Source organism: Gorilla gorilla, chromosome 15, assembly GCF_029281585.2.
Source record: "Gorilla gorilla gorilla isolate KB3781 chromosome 15, NHGRI_mGorGor1-v2.1_pri, whole genome shotgun sequence".
Taxonomy (NCBI): domain Eukaryota; kingdom Metazoa; phylum Chordata; class Mammalia; order Primates; family Hominidae; genus Gorilla; species Gorilla gorilla.
In genome coordinates this window covers 68,934,870-68,957,595 of record NC_073239.2, presented here as the reverse complement: position 1 = coordinate 68,957,595, position 22,726 = coordinate 68,934,870, and the positions used below count along the sequence as shown (strand labels likewise).

General features: G+C 37.7%; 1 protein-coding gene across 1 annotated transcript; it reads right to left on the bottom strand.

Annotated features, from left to right (window-relative positions):
• Nucleotides 1-4: 4 nt before the first annotated feature.
• On the bottom strand, nt 5-15,231 carry RTRAF (RNA transcription, translation and transport factor). The gene is made up of 8 exons (XM_031001695.3): nt 14,959-15,231; nt 13,222-13,346; nt 10,843-10,942; nt 6,088-6,174; nt 4,872-4,960; nt 2,809-2,877; nt 455-503; nt 5-332 (listed from the first exon to the last, which is right to left on the bottom strand). The coding sequence occupies exons 1-8, from the start codon at nt 15,017-15,019 to the stop codon at nt 178-180; spliced, it is 735 nt and encodes a 244-aa protein (XP_030857555.1). The 5' UTR covers nt 15,020-15,231; the 3' UTR covers nt 5-177.
• Nucleotides 15,232-22,726: the final 7,495 nt, after the last annotated feature.

Genomic DNA, 22,726 nt, shown 5'->3' with positions numbered 1-22,726 from the left:
AAAATTCTACTTTCCTAAACTTTATTAAAGAAAAAAGCAATGGTGGTAAATCTCTAGCACATACCCAATTTTCTGGGCTTCCTCCCCCGAGAATGTGACATTTTGATTTCCAAACATGCCAGAAGTGTATGGTTCCCAACTGTACTAAGTAGGTGAGAAGCTGAAGTCCTCAAGTGTTCATCTTCCAACTTTTCCCAGTCTGTGGTCTGTCTTTGGATCAGCAATAATTGCCTGAACAGCTACTATGGCTTCGTTGATTTTTGTCTGTAGCTCTCTGAGCTCCTCTATGTGCAGCAATCGCAGAATTTGAGCAGCTTCATTAAGAACTGCATCTGTTTTATGAGAAAAGAACACTGCTTCAATACATAATTTTTACATTTAAGGCCATTTATTTATTTCCTCCCAAGTATTCAGTCTGTAAAAAAATAGTTTGAATTTAAACAAAATCACTTACCTCCTGTGTCAAAACCAAGAATATGTTTGTCTAAAGCAACAGGTAAGCCCTTTAAAAAAAGACAAAATGAGAGTATTTATGGTTAAGAATAGCATCCTTTCCTCACCTGAAACTGAAAAGCACCTAGCTATTCTGGTGTCTTAACTCTTTTAGCTGCATGGGCAAGGGAACTAGGAATTTTGTTTATATTTGCTTTGGTGATGATTGTGATTAGCGAGTTTTCCCTATTTCAACCGGTTAGGGGGAAAAGTTAAGTTAACCTTTAAATGTACCAGGAAGCTCTATAGCTCATCCAATCCTTTAGCCCAGGCATACAAAACAATATATCCTTATTGCAGCAGTGCCTTGTCATTACTGCTATGGAAGGCAAGTTGAGCCAGGCTGTTACTGTCTTGTCTTATTTTGGCGACAGTAAGCAACGGTATAAATGGCAAAAATAGTACCTTATATTCCATTTCTGAGCACATTAATTTGTCTTTACAAATTGTACGAACCTTTCAGCCAGCATGGTGTTTGCCAAGATTATGTATAATTATGTATAATTTAACTTTCAAGACTTGACTTGGAAGTTACTGAAAAACTAAACCACTCAGCACCTATGGACATACTAAAGATGGTGACTATGGTGATGCCAAACTTCACAGAAACAAATTCTAAAATGAGGACAGTCTGTACTTCCTGATTATATAAAATCACTGCCAAGAAAAACACACTACCCGTACTTTCAATCTTTCAATGTTACAACCTGTTACTATTCAAATGCTTTAGTCACTGCTCAATTCTTGCCTTATCTAGTAATGTAAATCTACGTAGGCTCTGTCTGCTTTAAAACAGCTAACACATGTACGTGTGAAGAAACCAATGGGTACGAAAGCACAAGTGAGCAAAATTAAAGAGCAGAATTGTACTGAGTGGCTTTATATGTTCATCTAGTACCAGAGGCTCCACTTTTTTTTCCTTTGCCAACAGGCCACCAAGCTACCCCTGAAAACTACCATATGCCTCAAATAGTAGTTATAAATGCTTATAAGTACACTAGACTGTAAGAACTCCACTAAATTGTTATAGGCTGGTATCTTTTGAGATGACACCAAAATTAAAATTTGGAGCATTAAAAATAACACTAAATTTTACTTTACAAACAAGAGCAAAGAGATTTGGCTAAGCCTTTACTTACACTGCCTTCCAAAGCATAGTTTTGCTGAAGGAATGAATGAATGAATGAATGACTTTATTACACCAGAACAATTTACTGTCTGTTCTATAGTGTGGGTGAAATAAGCTGATCTTTAATCCAACTTCCAGTGGCTCGATTCATATACAATGAGCCAGTAAGAACCTTTAAAAGAAAACAGTGTCTTTCAGAGATACTGCCCTGGCATTAGTAACCTTTTAACACTGCTTGGCCTGCCTAAAGGGGCTGGAGGACAAAAGGCATTGGGAGATGGGGGAAGGGCACAGGGAGGACAAACAACATAGTTGTGCCCAAGGCATTCACTACAACATCATTGCTGCAGAAGGCAGGTGTTATCAGACACTGCTGCTGCTGACCTGAGGACAGTCTCTCCACCGCTGCACAGCCAATGAAACTTTAGGCATATTTGGATTTCTGATATAATCTAAAAATATTCCATATTTTCTCTTTAAGGGGAAGGTAGTCATGGGATATAGCTTTTCTCAGCCTACAAGGTAGGACTGAAAGATACCATTTCAGTCACCTGTACCTTGAACCTTACACTCCAACAGAACCCCGTCCCTTCACCTGGGCAGACTGACAAGCTCATGCAGACATCCACGCATGGACCCTTCTCCCCACCTACCGTAAGAGCACAGGCTCTCAAGTCAGACTGCCTGAGCTCAATCACTTACCAACTAGGTGACCTTAGCCAAATTACTTTCTCATGTTTTATGCCAGGAAATTGAATAAAACAAGAATTTACTCTGAAGAAATAAGAGCAAGGATAGAATTTAGATAGAAAAAGAAAACTAATTTGTAGTGAGGTGTGTTCCTTCTTCTCCAGCATGAGTCAAAATAATCCAGTAAGTTTCATATGGGTAACTCATTTTAAATAAACTTCAGCGGGCCACAAGCATGATTTGTGGACTGTGCATGAGCTATCTGTGGCTTTTTTAAGGTACAAAGTGAGAGGAACATGAAGTTTTTCACTCAAAAATGACCCCCTAGCCACTGAATACATTCAATTTGCTTTAGGAAGCACTGAAGTAAGCTATCCTTTCTCTAAGTTGTAGAACGTAGAATGGATATCTTAAACAGATACATGCAAAGTTTAAAATCATGGCCATATCAGAAGAAATGTTCATTAACAACTTATTTAGGATTTATAGAAACGTACCTCTTTTGTTTGATTTGCCTTAGCAACTGCATCCTGTGTCAGGCGCTCCTGAACCAAAATTCGAATTGCCTGAGAAACCCAAAAATATTTTTACTTTTTATAGGCTGTGTACCTGTCATCCTTTCTTCTATGAGCCCAGAGAATAAGGTTGCTCATTTTGATGAAGTCAGAATTACCTAAGTTCATTAATAAACTCCCCATTAAATTTAAAAAAACCCACTAATCTAACGTAAACTTTCACACTTCTAGTATTTTAATAATGTCGAATGGTGCTTGCAACAATTAAAACCATTTTTTGAATAGGTAATGCACATGACTGGTAAAAAACAACTTTAAATACAGCAAGACACATGGTAAAAAGTAGGTCTCCTTCCTACCTGAGCCTTGCGATCCCCTACAGATTCCTTACCCTCAATAAAACTGCGAAATGACGAGCATGCTTAGCACGAATACACATTTTTGACACAAAGGGTAGCAGATCATACATACTGTCTTACACTTGGCTTTTATCACTTCACTCTAGTAAAATATTTTCTAACCTTTCAAAGGACACCGTTGGTGGTTTTAATCACCAAGGCATTTCATTATGGTAGGCATGCATGCAAGTATCCATACACACTTAAAAATCAAATTTTAAAAAAATGGAATTTTAATTAGGAAGATGACAATTACAACTCAAAAATAAGTGTGAAAACTTAAACTATAATTTTTAAATAAAAAACCAAATGCTATCTTTGAAAAACAGAATTCAAACAATGTTTAACAGTTATTGCAGATGTTATTAAATAGTCTGGTTGCCAAACAGTTAATATACTGATGCTTGTACTTGGCAAACGTACTAAGATGTTTTCCATATTATGTTATTGTTTGAATGCCTCTTAAAATAACTCAAAAGGGACAAATGTGCAGCAGGACTAGAATTTTATAGCATTTTGTTGTAGTTGATTTATACTTTATCCCCTTGGGTTTTGAAGTCTAACAAAAGCATCCCAAATACACTATGCATTGTCTGACTCTCCTCTCACTTACTTTATGATTAAAGCTGACATGATCACTATAGAATAGTTCCAAGGCAATTTACATAATCGTCGGAATAAAGAACAAGCCTTTGAAATAGCTAAATTTCACTAAAAACATTTTTGTCTTTTGGCATGCAATCTGGATTGAGAAAATCCAAGTTAACATTCAGATTCAGTATAGAAAATTTTAATAACTTAGGAATACAACAGTCTTGTTAAAACTGACATTTAATAATAAAAATCTAAAAAGCACGGTAAATTATGGCTTAATCTCTTCTGGGTAGAGTGAAATTTATCACAAAGTAGTTTACATGCACAAGGTCTAGTTAAAAGCTTTTAATCTCTTATAAAATTTCCAAGTCTGGTATCTTAAGTACCACTCCCCTGATCCACACCACTGTACTTTCACGATTACTAGGAATAAATCTTCTGAAGTTTATGATTTCTCTCAGAAACAAGAGACCTCTTTCAGATTACTGGGATCCCTGAAGTATAGTTATGAACTGAGTGGCCTATCTAGCATCGGGGACAGAAAGATTCATTTCTCAAAGAGATTTTGGGGTTATATATTTTTGACCAAATTCACCATTACTCATTTGGCATTTTCGACCATCTTAACAAATGCAGACTATGAATCATTAAAAAGACTAACTAAACAGAAGTAGGGTAATGTGGGAAAAACAATGGACCACAGGGTTATAGTGCTTAAAATCCTGGCTCTGTCATTTTCTGTGTCATCTTAGACATTATCCTCATTGAGTCTCAGTTTCTTCATATGATATATATTTTTAAAAAGATATTAGCAGCTGTCTCTAGGATTGTTGGCAGGATTGAATGAGAACATCTTTGCAAAGGATTTAGCATAGTGCAGGCAGAAAACAGAATCCAAATCAGATAAAACCATGAAATCTACTTTATGTTTCATATTCTTCTGTGTATTTTAGTCATTCAACCATAATTTTAATATCAATAGTTAATATTTAGAAAATAAAGACTTTTTCTATGTGCACAGTTTCTGTCAAGAATCAAGAACATGAAGCTGACCTTAAGCATTACCAGGTAATCATCATGACGCTGAATCTGAAGCAGGTTAGCCAAAGCCATTACACCAGCCTTAAAATCAGGATTATTTACTATAAAAGATTAAAAACAAACAAAAACTCACAACCCTGCAAACGTATAATTACAAACATATTTGTGAACATACAAAAACATTTTTAACTTTTCGGTAGCAACAAATCTCTTAGTTTTTAAAACTGCTACTCACAAGAGAAAAAACAAAGCCCTGTAGACTATCAACAATTAAATAAATTGGTAAGATAAAATGATTTTCCTATTACTGTATGAGACAGTCCCCAACTTAGGATGGTTAGACTTGTAATTTTTTGACCTTACAATGAGTTCAGTGGGATGTAACCCTAGTGCAAGATGAGGAAAATCTGAACTTACAGTGGTTCCAACTACAATTTTTCAGCTTTACAATGGGTCTTCCGGGGTATTAAATGCATTTTTGACTTATGATATTTTCGACTTTGGGACATGATCTCATCCTAAGTCAAGGAGTATCTGTATTTCATCAGCCAAACTGAATAATCCAATAAATGACTAATTTAACTCACATTATATTTGTCCTGTAACTTTTTCTGCAAGGCTAAATTATACAGCACTTTTAATTAACACTTCTTCCCAAGGCCATTAATTTTAGTACATAGATCCCCTCAATGGATAGTTTTCCCAAAACCTTCTCTCTAAGCAGCAGCTCTGGAGTGTCCAAGAGGCTCACTCATTCAAAAGGGTTAACTCCTAAATTATAGGTCACAATGAATTAGCCAGTGAACAAATATTTTACACATCATAATTTAGGTAATTAGATTCTTCATATTTTTAAAAAGGGAAATTACTAAAAGATATCCAGGACTTAAAATAATGGAAAATTTTACCACTTGTCTGATAGAGTCATTGGATTAAAAGAAATTTATACATTCAAAAAGGCAAACAATGACCCCCATGATTAAATACAAATCAAAACTCCAAATTACTAGAAGCAAATCAAATCAACATTCAGATATTCAAATGCAAGGGGAAGGAGAAAGCACATTATAAAAACGTTATAGGGAATAAAATGTTAACATAAATGCTGTCTGCATGGATCCTTCTAAATTTACTAAAACCAAGTAAACCTGGACTTCATTCTTCAAAGAAAAAAACATTTAAGAAACCAAAAATGTTGATGTTCAATGTTATTCATTTATATACTCACCATCCAAATTGATCAATGGTTCTGCATTTTTAGTTGCATTGTCAGCAGTTTTTGAATTATCAGGTACTAAATCCTTGTATTTTTCAGCTGTAAAAACAGACAAAAATATAATTTGTAGAACTGCAACACAAGGTAAAATGACTACTGCTGTTTACCAAATTTAACTGAGCCAAAATGATTACAGGTTGAGTTTCCCTTACTGGAAATGCCAATAATTTCCAATTTTAAATTTTTTCAGACTTTGGATTATCTGCATATATAAAATGGGATATTTTGGGGATGGGACCGAAGTCTAAACACAAAATTCACTTTTATGTTCAATGTACAACTTATACACATAGCCTGAAGGTAATTTCATATAATATTTTTAATAATTTTGTGCATGAAATAAAGTTTGTGTTAAGTGCTTATGTGTGGAAATTTCTACTTGTGTCCTCATGTCGGGGCTCAAAAAGTTTTGGATTTTGGAGCATTTAGGATTTCAGATTCTCGGATTAGGGATGCTTAACCTGTATAAGCATAAAACAATTCATTCAATCAAGCTTAATTTTTGCTATAGAAAATGTAAAAAGACAATGTAACTATCTTTTTGATTAAGCTAAAGCAATTACTGGACTATGTGACACAAATATCTTTTCATTAACATTTCTAAAGGCAATCATTTCAAACATGTAAATTTTAGGAAGGTAAAAATCTGCTTTTACAGCTTCCTCTGAAATCTGGGGTAGAAGAATGGGAGGAGGGTTAAGTATAGGTTACGTAAGATTAAATACAAACTCATTAAAAAGTACGCTTTCCCCCCATCTTCTTTTGAATGCTGTACATAAAATCCAAAAACCTTGCTTTCCCCAAAAAAATCAATACATCAAATACACCATCATATACAAACCTCAAACTTATTTCATGGAAACTTGATATTCAGAATTCCAAAGGTAGATTTTATTATTTTCATTTGAAAAATAATACTTAAAAGGAATTCAAAAATAAAAACACTTATTAATAATTCACTAAACTTAATGTTCAAAATGGCATCTTAGGCTATACAGTGCTTATGGGATCTGTTAATGAAACGAGGAAAAAATAAAAGCATAAAATTTAAGTCAGAGTTAAAAAGGCTTCCACTGGCCAAATCTGGAACAGTATCAACAGCAAAATACGTGATGACAGAAAGGATTATAATCCATTGAGTAAAATAAAAATCCATATATCTATACTGATTTAAACAAGTAAATTAGAGATGGGAAAACTTACAAGAGAAAGCCAACAAATAAATGTAGAAAAAATGATGAAATTAGAGAACACCTTTTGTCAATTAACATAATAAATGATTGAGGCAAGAATCATCATATGGTTGCTAAAACTAGTGGGGGAAACTTGAGGCGCAAAAACATAATTGATACAGTCTCAAAGTACCTCCCCACAAGATATATTTATTACAAAGAGGAAAATAGTAACTTTACAGTGGAGAAACCGTAACCTAGCGATCAAAGTAACATAACTAGTAATGGGACATATCGCTATCACGTATCTCCTAATATGATGCACTAAAAAGAACACATCACTTCTGTGTTACTCCTAACAAAAGTATAAACCCCAAATCTAGTCATGAGGAAACATCATATAAATCCAAATTGAGGGACACTCTACAAAATAAATGTCAGGGTCATGAAGCACAAATAAAGACAGGAACTGTTCCAGATTTTAAGATACTAAGAGAGATGTAACAACTAATGCAGTGCATAATCCAGGATTGCTCTGGGTTATTTTTTTCTGTCGAGAGAAGTGGGGGGTTTGGTAAAATGTGAATAAATAATAGTATATCAAAGATAACTTCCTGATTTTGATCACTGTACTGTGGTTATATAAGACAAAGTTGTTTTTAGGAAATGCTCTTTAAAGTGTTTAAGAGTAAAAAGGAATCATCTATAATTTACTATCAAATGGTTTGGGAAAAAATGGTGTGTGCCTCTGTGTAGAGAGAAGGATGAAGCAAATGAGGTAACATGTTACATCTGTAGACTTGAGGTATATGAAAATCTTTGTACTATTTTGTAATTCTTCTATACATCTGAAATTATACATTTAAAAAATTTCAGTTATTAATCATGTTGACAAGCTACCAAAAGCTTCAAAAAATAGTAGAGCACAAATAATAAGAACTCACAATGGTTTCAGCAAATTTTAAAATAAGTAATAACTTAAAAGTCAAGGAGGCAACATATCAATGTAAAACCACAAAAGAACATCAGCGCCTCCTACCGATTAGAGACAGTATTATTTGACCAATTTTCAAGTCTGTTTTTGCAATTCTGAATTTTAATAAACAAAACTTGTTTTCTAGCTTAGACTTTTAATATACTTTTGATACCATTCACCTTCAAGTATATGTTGACTTCCTTTTTCAATATTGAAAAATTTACATTCCACACACAAGCTTCTTTTATTCACTAAAAGAACATGCTATTACTGAGAAATACATGTACTTACAGTCAACTGCAGGTATACATGACCATATGCATCTACCATTGAAGGTTAACGGGTTATAAAAATGGAACAAATAGAATAAAACAAATAAACTGAGATGTAAGAATTTGGGAATAAATGAAAAACACTTTTGATAAGCTACAAATTGGCTCATATACAGTTCCTACCAATCCAGAGCAGGGTAGATAAAAAGACCTTGTTAAAGGCCCTAAAATCAATACTACACTAAAGCCATAAGGCTTATGAATACATGTATTTTCTAAAGAAAAAAAAAGTTTTTTTTTTTTTAAATTAAATGGAAAAGTAAACGAAGTCTCAAATTGAGCTTTCCTTAAGATTTTTGCTATAAGGCTTCTGAAATTTAAGTCTGAGGCATCAGCAAAAAATTGGCTGATGCTCCAAATCAGTGTATGTAAACACTCACATATACTGCATTTGCCACACAATTACTGAAATTGATAAGCACCTGTTGTGTGCAAGAAACTATGTCAGGTACTGTGACAGACACAATATTGACCTGTACCCCCCAAGATGTCCGTGTCCCGATCCCTGGAACCTGTGTATGTGTTACCTTACATGGCAAGATTTGCAAATATGATAAAATTAAGGATCTTGAGATAGGGGATTATCCTGGATTATCCAGGTGGGCTCAGGAGGATCAGAGCCAGAGACAAAGTTATGACAATGGAAGCAGAATCAGATAAGAGACTGGAAAATGCTATGCTGCTAGACTTGAAGATGAAGGGGCCAGAGTCAAGGAATTCAGGCAGCCTCTAGAAGTTAAAAAAGGAAAGAAACAGATTCCCCCGAGAGCCTCCAAAACGAACCTCCCTTGCTGACAACTTGACATGAACCCAGTGGGGCTAATGTTGGCCTTCTCGTTCTAAAATAATAAATTGTGTTTTCAGTCACTGAGTTTGTAGTAATTTGTTACAGCATCAATTGGAAGCTAAGAGAGGTACCATGTAGGAATCAAAGCTGAATATCAGCTTACAAATTACTGGGACGAATAAGACATAGAAACAAAATGAAAGTGGTTAATGACTTAAAAGGTATAGGGTTAAAAGCTATGGAAGTTCAGAGGGAAATTATACTGCTGCTAAGACATAAGACAGCATATGAGATGGATCTTAAAAAGATGGGTAGGATTTAGATGTGTAGATAGAATGAAATGGTATATTAGCCAAGGGAAAAGTGTGAACAAAGAAACAGAGGGGGAAATGGGATATAAACAGGAAACACTATTATTCTAATTTAGCTGGGATGTCAAGATGTGAATACAGGTTGGTATCAGTCATCATTAACTACCATGCTAAGGAGCTTAAAATTCTTTTTATAGAAAATGGGAAATTAGTGTTTATGGATATGTATGTTTATTAATATGAATATGTAACTGGAACTGTTCTTTGGAAACAAGGAGTAAGTGGCATCCTAAAATAGATTAACGTTACAGAAAGTTAGCTTGGTTGGCCATGCAGTTAAGAACAGAAGGTGACACTAATGGGAGATATTATAATACTCCTGGCAGAAAGTGACAAGAGCCTGAATTAGGATTATGCCAATGGGAATGAAGATACAACAAACACGAGAAAAAGTCAGTGTAGGTGGGATGAAGGGAAAGGGATAAGCCAAGATATAAAAAGGCTTCCAAAGTAAATAATTAAGAGGACTGTAACTAACCGAAAAACACAAAATGCAGGGGATGCAGATAAGATAATCAAATCTTGCATTTAGATGTTGGCAGTCCTTTCAAAATGAAATGGTCTAATAAGAGAAAACACAAGTTTAAAGAAAAATTGTTTTTACTATAGGTACTAATATTCAGAAGCTTCCAACCATAGAAGTATCTGTGCTAAGACAGTAAACATAAGTAATATATTCTGGCCTATAGAGTATTAATGTATATTGGCATTAGACATGTTTCAGTCTTTTGAGAAATTACCTGCTGCAACAACACTTCAAAGTCCCATCAATTCTGGGACACTAAAAACAATTTAATTTGAAAGGCTAAGGTGCAGACCATATTATCAAAGTAGTGTTACTCTGTGAGAAGACAGTCAATTAGCCTTCTCCAGAGGGCACCATTTCCAAATTCTAAAAGAAATATATAAACACCAATGAAAGACAATAAAAGTGCTTTTAACTTGTGATAAGAATGAACCAAAGGTAAAATAGTACTAGACAAAACAAACTGCAAAGTTCCTTACATTTTCACACTCCCTTTCCCATCTTTCCTCTCTCTTTAAAATACACATTCCCCACAAAACGTACCATTATCTCCATATTCAAGTCTAACAGCTAAACCAAGAAGCCAGTCAATAGCTTCTTGTCGATCTTGAATCTTGAAAGGACAGTTAACATCTCTGAGATACTGTGAGGGGGAAGAAAAAAAAACCACCAGTTTCATTATTACCATAAAGTCACAGAAAAAAGAATGGGAGAGTTGAAAGAGACCTTAGTTTGGATCTCTAACAATTTTTTAATAACATTACTACACTTTTGATGCAATTATATAACCCAACAGAAGGGAACATTTAAGTGTATCATCTTAAGAAAAAAAATAGAATACGACAACTTCCTCATTTTATAGATGAGAAAGCTGAGGCCTAGAGATTGACACTTGCCAAGGGTTACACAGCTTACACCTGGGACTAGAATCTAAGCTTTCTGATTCCTAGTCTCAATATACATAGAGCAATTAACTAAAAAGAATAACTTTAAAAAGGATATACAATAAATCATTATCTATCTAAACCTTAACTTTCATATTATGGAAATGCCACTGAAAAGAGTAGCCATGTAACATACATGTAGGGTGTAACCAAGTAATTTAAATAAATGTCAGAAGCTGTATATTCAAATAAATGTTGCATATAATAGTATTATATGTAACATTAATTATATGTAACATAAGATTATAATAAAATCAACTTGAAGGATAATAACTGTTTAGGTTCTGATATGTTGAAATTATTCTGTCATTCCAGGTGTTTCACATCAGAAATGTGTGTGTGTATATGTATATATATACACACACATACATACATATTTCTTTTTTTTGAGACAGAGTCTTGTTCTGTTGCCCAGGCTGGAGTGCAATGGCACAATCTTGGCTCACTGCAACCTCCGCCTCCTGGGTTCAAACGATTCTCCTGGCTCAGCCCCCTGGGCAGCTGAGATTACACACATGCACCACCACACCTGGCTAATTTTGTGTTTTTAGTAGAGATGGGGTTTCGCCACGTTGGCCCAGCTGGTCTCGAACCCCTGACCTCAGGTGATCCACCCATCTTGGCTTCCCAAACTGCTAGGATTATAGGTATGAGCCACCATGCCCAGCCTAGAAAATTTTTTATATTCTCCAAATACCTTTCTACATGTTGAATTCTGTATTGTCTTGTACACATGAATAGACCATAAAATGTAATATAAACAAACATAAAATCCTAAAAATATACTTCAAAGTTTTAAGAAGTCCACTGAAAATTTTAAAAATATTTTCTAAGAGCAAAGGAAAAGAATACAGTAGTATTAATAGTAGTAGTATAGAGGCATTGGCAGTAATAAGCTTATCACACTTGCTATGCGCCAGGGACTTCTGTGAACAGTTACTCATTAAAAACAAAGCCACACTTATGAGACAGGTACCATTGTTACCCTCATTTATTGATGAGAAAATTGAGACACGGAAAGGTTAATAACAATGATGTAATTTATACAATCCCTAATTTATAAAATCACTGATTCCAGGGAGAAAGTACCTAATCACACTGCTCTAGCAAATGAAAAACTTAGCCTTTTTCAAGAAAAATATCTCACTCATCAAATATAACTGATGAAAATGTTTAATGTAAGAAATGACACTAAAAGGATTTTTATTCTAATCTGAGAATTCTTTTTTATGCAAAAGTGTTACTAAAACTAAATCAATGGGAAAATGATTCAAGGCACAAAAATATGATATACCAGAGATCATTTAAGGACTATTTCTCTAGCATACAACAAGGGATATCTGTTTACATTAAATATAAGCATAAACACGACAGTCTTAGTTTTCAAGCATCTCAATAATGTCTTTTTTTGAGACAAGGTGTCACTCTGTCGCCCAGGCTGGAGAACCTCAGCCTCCCAATTAGCTGACACTACAGACGCATGCCAGCACACCCAGATAACTTTCTATTTTCTTGTAGAGACAGGGTTTCATCATGTTGCCCAGGCTGCTGTCAGAACTCCTGGGCTCAAATGATCTGCCACCTCAGCCTCCCAAAGTGCTGGCATTATAGGTGTTAGCCATCACACCTGGCCAATGTCTTCTTTTAATATAAGAAATAGCACTGTGTTTAACAAAAATTCTGATTTGGGCCATAAAGGGAAAGCGAAATATTTACATCATTATTTATTTAAGAAACTTCATGTTTCTAGAGAAAACTATTTCTACCTAATACTGAAAGCTTGGTAGGAAGACATAAAATAATTTGCTCTAAAAGCAAAAGACACATCTAAGAAAAAAGCAAAATCCCTGAAATCCAGCTTTCCTAACACTGATCATTATCATTTTTTTCTTAAAAGAAGAAAGTAATTTTAAGCTCATCTTCATACGATTTTTCAGACAAACTCTCTGTATTTTTACTTTACTTCCTAATTCATTACCTTTTCAAAGAACTTGGGCCAGTCGCTGCTGTGGATGTTTCTTAAATTACCTCTGTCTTCAATCTTGTAGTGTCTGATTTTCTGGTCTTCAAGCCAAACGATGAAGTTTCTAAATTCTGTTTCATCTGCAATAAAAAATATCACATAAATAACTAGAAGCACTACATAAAATACCTCCTTCTCAGGTATATGTTCAGATATATGTTCTTGTGGAATTTTCTTAACTTCAAAATACTAAATTAATTGAACCAAAAGAGGGAGTTGAAAGTACAGATTCTGGAGTTGAAAGTACAGATTAACAATGATCTGTTCAAATCCTGGGTCCAGATACTGGTTGTGTGAACTTGGGATAATCACCCACATTTTCTGTGCCTCAGATTCTTCAGCTACAAAATGAGGGTGCTAAAGGAACTTACCTCATAGAGTTATGAAGATTAAAAGAAGTTGTTTTATTTAAGAAGTTTCTTAAATAAAATAAATACGGATAAAAACAGTGCCTGGCACATAGTTTTGCTATTTAAGTGTTACATATTAATATTCCAGTTCCTTTGCGGACAGAAAGGGGAAGGAGGGCAAGGTTAAATTTATAGCAAAGTAATAAAGTAAAATATATAACAAAATAATAAGTAAAAGAAATTAAATGACAAAAAAGACACTGTGACAACTCTTGTCATGGAATGTTAATTGCACATTAAGTGCATAATTGGTTCGTTTAATCCTCCCCATACCTCTTTTGAGGTAGGTAATATCCCATTTTACAGATAAGAACATTGAGACTCAAAGATTCCAATCCAGAACAAGGCTCTATTGTCACTGATACTTTTTTGTTAAAGTAGAAAAACAATAGATTATAATTTGATATGCTTCTACAGGCGATCAACAAAACACTGTCATCCTGCTTAGAAATTATTTTCAATTTGTGAGTCAAATTCAAGCTTCCATTATAAGGTCTTGAGAATTACACAATGGTCTGAGTATCACAAGTTATACTTGATCACTTTCAAACTTACCAGTCTATCACAGGCCACAACTATACAAAGGAAACGAGTAGTGGTGGGTAGCAGTTTATTTACAGTGAGTAGCAACGTTATCACTTTTTAAAATTCTAATGCTGTAAAATCCCAAATACCTTTGTATTCACAATTCAACCTTCCCACTCATCTGCTATTAACTTTTTTGCAACACCACATAACACAACTAGCCCGTTACTACACGCGCTTACACTCCCACTGTGATCGGTCCTGATTTCATTGTGTACTGTCTCAAACTGCTCAGTGGGTTCTGATTGCTTCCACCCCTCGTCCCTTTAGCTCCTGGCAGGCAGTGAACTAGTCTTCAAGTTACTCAGCACCTTCCTCAGAATCCAGCACCGCGCTGGCCCATAATTAGCAGGTGCTCAAGGTATCGCCTAATTACCCAGGGAACCATGGAGTTGAATAGTGAGTGAGAAAGACGAATGCTCTCCCTTTTATGTACAGAGAAGGTAGTTACGTGGTGCTTGGAGTTAAGCAAGTGCAGAAAGTAACATGCCGAGACAGGAGTAGGTGAGAGGGCTTTAAAGGCGGGAAGGGGCGGCGAAGAGCCGAGGTACGTGGCGACCCAGAGGAGAGGGGCCCGGAGGCTGCCGGCGGAAACCAGGCCGCCGAGGGTCCCGACGGGGAGGTGGGGTGCGGGCACTGAGGCTGGGACCTCCGCCCAGGTCAGGGACACGCGGCCGGGCCGAGGCCGCCGCCTCACCTTTGCAGTTGAAGCCGGCGGGGTTGTGGTAGTCGAGAGCCGTCAACTTGCGTCGGAACATGGTCCCCGCTTCTCGCTCTGGTCCCCCGGGCCTCGGCCGGGAGAGAAGAAGCGAGGTGGAGCGGGAGGCGCAGGCACCGGCGACGCGGCGACGCGGCGACAGGGCGGGCAGGCGCTGAGACGCTCCGAAATGACGGCGGCCTTCGCCAATCGTGGCTTAAAAGCGGTGGCCGCCGGCAAATGCCCACCAATCGCGGCTCCGGCTGGGGAGGCGGGGCCACGTCGGCGCACGTCGACGCTCAAATAAACTTTATTGTCAGCTTCCTGGTTGTACAATAGGCAGAAAACCACTGGGAAGCCACTTTCCTTTCTTTCTTGCTATAGCATGCAGAGAATAGTATATGTAGGCTTTTGGTATTCGCTGTACCTCCCGTTGGATTACAGAATTACTGTTTAGTGTTTTGAGTGCATTCATTCATTTTATTACTCCTCCTACATAACAGGTGCTCTTCTAACACTGGTAATACAAAGACTACAAAGCAAGGTCCCTATAGTAAGATGCTTTCAGACTAGTTGGGAGTGATCCACAGGTAAACATGCAATTGTTAATACGATGCGATCGTTCCAGATATCCTCAGCCAGAGTGAAATCTGAAGCCGAGATCGTCCCTCACTCCCCCTCACCCTCAGTCACAGCATCCAGTAGGTCACCAATTCCTGCCATTCTGTCTCTCCTAACTCTCAAATCCCTCACCTCCTTTCGGACCCCACTGATACAGCCACAAATCAGATCCTCATCACTTTTGCTTACTCTAATTATCTGATTGATTTCTTAGGGCCAGTCCTGCCTTCTCCAAACCATTCCTCCATAAAGCGATGAGAGAGATTTTTCTAAAGCAAAAACCTGTACATAACTTTCTCTGCTTATGTTTTAGTGGTTCCTGGTTACCCCCTAGAAGTAATCAAAACTCTTTATTGTATTTAAGATCTTTCCTGATCCAGTCTCTACTTGCTTTTCAGACAGTGGAGAGAGAGCAGTGAACAAGACAGACCAGGCCCCTATTTTCACGGAGTTTAAAAGGCTAATGAGGGAAACAATAAACAGATAAGTATAAACTAAGGCTTGAAGATGGTGAGGCATTCACCATGCAGTCAAAAGGGTAACCTAGTTTGAGGGAAGAGGATGTATAAAGGCAGGAAATGAGCAACAGCATGGCCCAGAGGGACTAGAGCTTATAGGGGCTGGAGGGTGAGAGGGAATGACAGCTGATAAGACTATAGACAAAGGCAGGGGTCTGATAAGGAAAAGCCTCTCATGGCAAGCTAAGGGAAGCTACTGAAATTCTTGGGGGTAAGCCAACTATGTATGTTTCATTTCATTTCACTAATTAAGATTTTAATTAAACACTTAGGATCTGAGGAGCATACAAATGAGTAAACTACAGGCTCTATTTTCAGGAAGTTTAAGTATAATGACAAATATAGATGTGTAAATAAATACTTATAATCTGGAGTTAGAAAGAGTAAGTGAATTACAAGAAATATAAAATGTACTACAAAGAAGTACAGGCCAGGTGCAGAGGCTCATGCCTGTAGTCCCAGCACTTTGGGAGGCTGAGGTGGGAGGATAGTTCAAGCCCAGGAGTTTGAGACTAGCCTAGGCAACATAGTGAGACTTTGTCTCTACTAAAACTAAAAAAAAAAAAAAAAAAGACAGAAAGAAAAATTAGCCTGGCATGCTGGTGCGTGCCTGTGGACCCAGCTACTCAGGAGGCTGAGGTGGGAGGATCACTTGAGCCTGCAAGGTTGAGGCTGCAGCGAGCCATGATCACACCAACCTGGGCAACATGTAAGACCCCATCTCAAAAAAAATAATAATAAAAAGAAGTACAGAGGCTAGAATACAGCTTTAGTTTTAAGGGGGCACTGTAAGATAATCTGTATTTTTCAATTAGGGTGCTTATAGAGTGAATCAAGAAAATCAGTTCAAGAGTGTCTCATTTCCAACAAAATTTGATCAAAGATGTGGCTATAATCTCATATTGTAGTGCATGCTAGTTGTATAATTAATGAAATACTAACCAAAAAATGAAAAAATGAACCAATCATGGAAGGGAAAATAATAAGTACTTACATATAAATAATAAATTAAAAAGGGGGAAAAATACAATTGAAGACCATGAATTTCTTTAAAAAAATAAGGAAAAACATCTCTTACCATTTGTTTTCTGAAATTGACCTTTCAAGGCAAAAAATGAAATTGTTTGCTCCTGGCCTAGTCTTTCCACTTCAGGGTCCCCATTGTCAGCAACTTAAGACTGTCCCTAGTCATCAGCCCTGGCCACCACCAGGAGTGGGGAGGTTGGAGGAAGATTCAGATGATGCAGAATGCTAAAGGGACTCATCAGGGGATACTTGAGCAGGGGATAAAGCAAACTTTGGGAAAGAAGTATAAAATAAATATTAATCCACTTTTTATGTTAAAACCCAGTTATCTTTTTTTTTCTCTGAATTTGAAGGAGTTCTTTGACCTATTCTGAACGGAGTGCCCAACAGTAAGTGAATCTTACATAATTCCATTTCTGAAGACCAAGCCCTCTGTATACTTCAAGAAAAGGAAACCAACTTTTTTGTGTGTGTGTTTTCATAAGTACCCAGTGTTTAGCTCCCACTTATAAGTGAGAACCTGTGGTATTTGGTTGTCTGTTCCTGTGTTAATTTGCTTAGGATAATGGCCTCCAGCTGCATCCATATTGCTGCAAATTTGGACATAATATTTGTTCTTTTTATGGCTGCATAGTATTCCATGGGGTATATGTACCATATTTTCTTTATCCAGTCAGCCTCTGATGGGCATCTAGGTTGATTCCATGTCTTTGCTATTGTGAACAGTGCTGCAATGAACATGAGAATGCATGTGTCTTTTTGGTGGAAGGATCTGGAAATCAACTTTTATTATCAAATGACCTGAACTCCAATCTAACAGTTGATCATAGGTTTGACAGGCTATTAATTCATCTGTTGAATTGTTCAGTAAAGTGTTTAGAGTGTCAATTACATGCCAGGCAATCTTGTAGGCATTTTGGAGTCATCTGAGAGCTTAAACACAACAACCCTGACCTCAGGGAGCTTATCATTGGGCAAGGGAAGACAAACAGTACAATAATAAATAAATACATTATTTACTATTCAGAAGGTTCTAAGTACTATAGGAAAATTATAACAAGGTAAGGGGGGTAACAAATAGCGGTGGGGATATAATGGGTGTTGCAGTTTTAGACAAGATGGTCAGGTTGGGCCTCATTGAGACAGTGAAGTGTAAGGAAAGCCTAGAAGGAGGTAAGGAAGTTAGCCACACAAATATCTGGGGAAAGAGATTTCTAGATGGAGTACTCAAAAAAAAAACCAAGATAAGAATGGTTTTTATATTTTTAAATGGTTGAAAAATCAAAAGAATAATAATATTTTATGACATGTGAAAGCTATATAAAATTCAAATTTCAGTGTACATAAATAAAGTTGTATTGGAACACAGCCATGCCCATTTGCTAACTGGCTGCTTTGGTGCTACAAGGGCAGAGTTGAATCAATGCAACATAGACCACATGACTCACAAAACCTAAAATATTTGCAAGGGCATATATGGTTGCAGAAACGTAGAGGTGGCATTTCAACGGTATTGCCAGGGCAACACATTATCAAGAAAGACAACCAGTCAGAGGTACAAGTTGCTCTTTGAAGGACAGTTTCACAACTTGTAACAACTTTTAAAGTCTTGGCAGTTTTACTAGAAGCCTTTGTTCAAATTAGTCTTCCGAAAACAGTGAACAGAACAAGTTGGTAATAACCAGGAATAGCCACAAAAGTCTCTACAGTGCACAGAAAAACAGGTTTTATATTCTAATGAACGTTATCAATTGAACACCCCATGAAATCAGAATTTTTGGAACAAGTTGTATAATGCAGAAAGGTCTCTCTCCCTGGGGAAGCCTCCCGATGAGCGAACATCTCCTTTATCTCTTTCTGAGACTCTTTATGTTAAATATGAAAACTTGCTGCTTTTTAAGGTCAAGCTCTGGAATTTCATGATTTAGCATTAAAAGCAAAATGGCAGGGCAGTAGAACTCAATTTTATTGGTAGAAAACGAATAGGAATGAATAGGAATTTATGTAGTCATGCAAACAGCATAAAGCATTCACCTTCCACATCTAATACTGCAGACGAAACACTTGCCGAACAGTGAAAACAACACAGAGGACAATAAAGCCAAGAAGCACAGACAGGCCATTCCCAAAAATGTCTGGTAGGGAGCTAGATGCAACTTTTCTGAGATGTGATCCAATAAAATCTATTTTATACTTGAGCCAGATTTGGTTGGGGTTTTGTAACTTACAACTGAATAGTTTTAACATGAGGACAGATCCCAGAGAGAAAGGAAAGAAAGATCCATGGACTTGGTGGGACTTAACATAGGATGGGAAGGAGGTGGATGGCTTAAAGGAGGTTTCTAGAAGGTCACCTATCAGAGATGTGATGAGCAGTGAATTCTTGCATAGAAACAGGAGCACCGGTAGAAGGGAACCAGTCTGGGGAAGCTGAAGAATTAAGTTCTGCACATGTTGAAATCGAAGTCCTGTAGATGTAGCCCATAATCACTGCTGAAATGTCAGGAATGAATGTGAGTGAGTGGATGAGATGTCCATTGAGGAGCCATCAGCATAAAGTTGTAGATGGAAACTGTTACAGTGAGCTCCCTGAGGAGACGGGGAAAGAAAAGAGGACTGAAGACTTCATCCTAGGAAAACCCAGTATTCATATTTAAGGAGTAGGAGGAAGAGTCATGGAATATGGGAAAAGTGGTTGGAAGGACTAAGAGAACAAGGAATATACAGCGTCCTAAAACGTGGAGAGGAAGGGGTTTAAGGAGGCAGGGTTGGGGGCAGAGTAACAGGGATCAACATTTGGGTGATAGGATTATGTGGATTCTTCCCCCAAAAGTGACAGAAAAGCCACCTCTGAATGCTTGAAAGCCGGTAATGAATAAGGCAGAGGTTATGGTGTCATATGATATTGACCAGCATAGAGTCAAATTTAGATCACCTACTTTACAGATCTCCCATGCATATTCCTGTTCTCTCTTCCCTTTCCCTAGTACCTCAGTGACCCCCACCAGGCAGAGTTGCTAACTGAGATGCCTGCAAAGGCCTGACCTTTCCCTTTGTTTCAAATTCTTGAGAACTAGTCTTTCTCCAAGATGCTAGGAATTAGGGGCTGCTACTGCAGGGACCTTAGAGGGCTGGGAAATCTCGTTCCTCAGAAATCCTTTGACCAACTTGTAGAAGGTATTGTCTTGACAGCTGAGTGCCAAACAGCAGGCTTTACTTTAGGTTCAGACTTGCCAGGGTTCCAAAACCACAGCACTGAGTTCAGCCTGCCCGCTGAAGAAGGGGCAGGGGATGGTGAACTCCTACAGATTTGCCCTGATCCTGCCATGGCTCTCAGACCTGTGAACATTTTAAGTAAAAGTCTCTTTTGATGAAGAATACAAGATATTCTATCTTCTACTTCAAAGTCTGACACAACTATTGTGTGTTCATGACATACGTATTAGGCCACTCACACATTGCTATAAAAATAGTTGAGATTGGGTAATTTATAAAAAAAGAAGGTTTAATTAGCTCACGGTTCTACATGTACAGGAAGCATGGTGCTGGCATCTGCTAGGCTTCTGGAGAGGCCTCAGGAAACTTACAATCATGGCAGAAGGGGAAGTGGGAGCAGGCGTGTCACATGGCCAGAACAGGAGCAAGAAAGAGAGAGAGTGGGGAGGTGGAACACACTTAAATGACCTGATCTCGTGAGAACTCACTCCACTATCATGAGGACGGTACAAAGGGGATGGTGCTAAAGCATCCACGAGAAATTTGCCCTCATGATTCAGTGGCCTCCTATCAGACCCCACCTCCAACATTGAGGATTACAATTCAACGTGAAACTTGGGCGGGGACAACATCCAAACTATATCAACATCTAAAGGCCTAGGTAGCTCACAATGAGTCAGTTAAGGAGGATGTCAGACCTGGGTAAAGAGCGAGGGTGGAGAACATTCATTCATTCATTCAGCATGTGCTATGTACCATGGTGGACACTCAGGATATAATGATGAAGACAGACATGATCCTCCCCTTCATGGAGGTTACAGCCCAACAGGGAGGCAGGAAACAGCAAGGCAAAGGAGATGGAGGTAAACAGAAAGGGACCTACGTTAGATAGGGTGGTCAGAGGAGGCCTCATGGAGGAGGTTACATCTAAGCCAGCTATCAAATATGAGCTATTACCGGATTTCCCAATGGGGAAAGGGCAGAGCATGAACAAAAGCATGAGCAAAAAGGCCCCTTGTCAGCAAGGGTTTGCTTCTGCGAAACTGAAGGAAGATCAGGGAGGTAGGAGGGTGGTGAGCCGGGGGTTGGGTGTACTGGTGTTAAGTGAGGAGGGAGGCCATGGTGTGGAGTATGGACTTTATTCCATGTGCATCAGAAAGCCACTGAAGGTTTTAAGCAGGAGTGACAAGCTGTGGCTTGGGTTGTAAGATCCTTCTGGGTACTGTGTGGAGAATACAATGGAGCTGGTGGAGAGTGAGAAGCTGGGAGACCAGTTTAGGAAGCCATTGCAGTGGTGAGGTGAGTGGGAACGGTGAATGTCAGAAGCTGTTGCATTGTCTGGTGTAGCATAATGGATTGGGGGGATTATCCTTTGCAAATTACACTTTACTCTCTTTTCAGCCATTATTGTGGGTGATTGAGACTCATCCATATGAACTATTCACCTTCGTACCGCCCGTTTACAACTAAGCATTGCTGGAAGAGCTGAACGGCCGCATGGATCATTTTTCAATTATAGAAAAATAAATTCTAAGCCTGAGAGAAAAAGTGCATAAGAAAGAAAGGGAGGAATATAGCTGCTAGCAGACAAGACATATACTTCCCAGCTCCACCACTGTGACTCTTTTAATTCAAAGAGATTTTTCAATTTTCCAGTGAGATTCTGGCCTCAATTCCTGTCCTAGGCTCAGAAAAAGCACAATAGTTTCTTTATACATCTTTTCTTTTAAAAAGCTCCCTGGAAAATATTGTAAATATGCTACTATATTGAGGTTTGATAATAAAGGGAAAAATTTTGCTCTTTATACCCATTTCTACTTGAACACCTTGTTTCTCTTTATTTCTCATGTTTGCTGGGTCATTCCTACTTTAGCGTTGGCGAGGAAGAGCAGCAGCCTCCTGGGAATTTAGTGCTTGGTATCTAATATTCAGTGCTGGGTGTGGGTGTTAGCAAATGCTAGAGAAAAGAAATCTCTGTCATCCTTCCCTTTCCAGCTGTAATCATGTAGAGTTTCCCTAGTGGCATTGGTGGAACCTGAGACCTGACCTCACTGGTCCCACTAATGACTAGGTAGGAATAAATAATTTAGATTGTTAATGAGGGTTTGAGCTATTTCCCCAATGAGCCCAACTTTCTGGCAGCCTCAGACTTTAGAGCTCAGTGGAGTATGTTTCTAAAGCTGCTGCCATTTTCACACCCTTTCCTCACAGTTGGGAAATAGTTGGAATTTGGTTTTTAAAAAAAGTATGGATCTCCTGGAGATGGGCAGTCTTTGATAGCACCCTGGGGAGTAAAGTCTGTCCTAGGCTGTTCATTCATTCCAGGCATTGCTAAAGGAAGTAATACAAAACAGAGCACACATGGGAACCTAATTTCTGATTTGAAC

Coding starts and splice junctions, on each gene's coding strand:
- RTRAF (XM_031001695.3), bottom strand. CDS start 15,019: ATGTTCCGACGCAAGTTGACGGCTCTCGACTACCACAACCCCGCCGGC. Junction 6,175..10,842: donor ACTTGAATATGGAGATAATG/GTACGTTTTGTG, acceptor CTGTTTTTACAG/CTGAAAAATACAAGGATTTA. Junction 2,878..4,871: donor ATTACCTGGTAATGCTTAAG/GTCAGCTTCATG, acceptor TGGGTTTCTCAG/GCAATTCGAATTTTGGTTCA.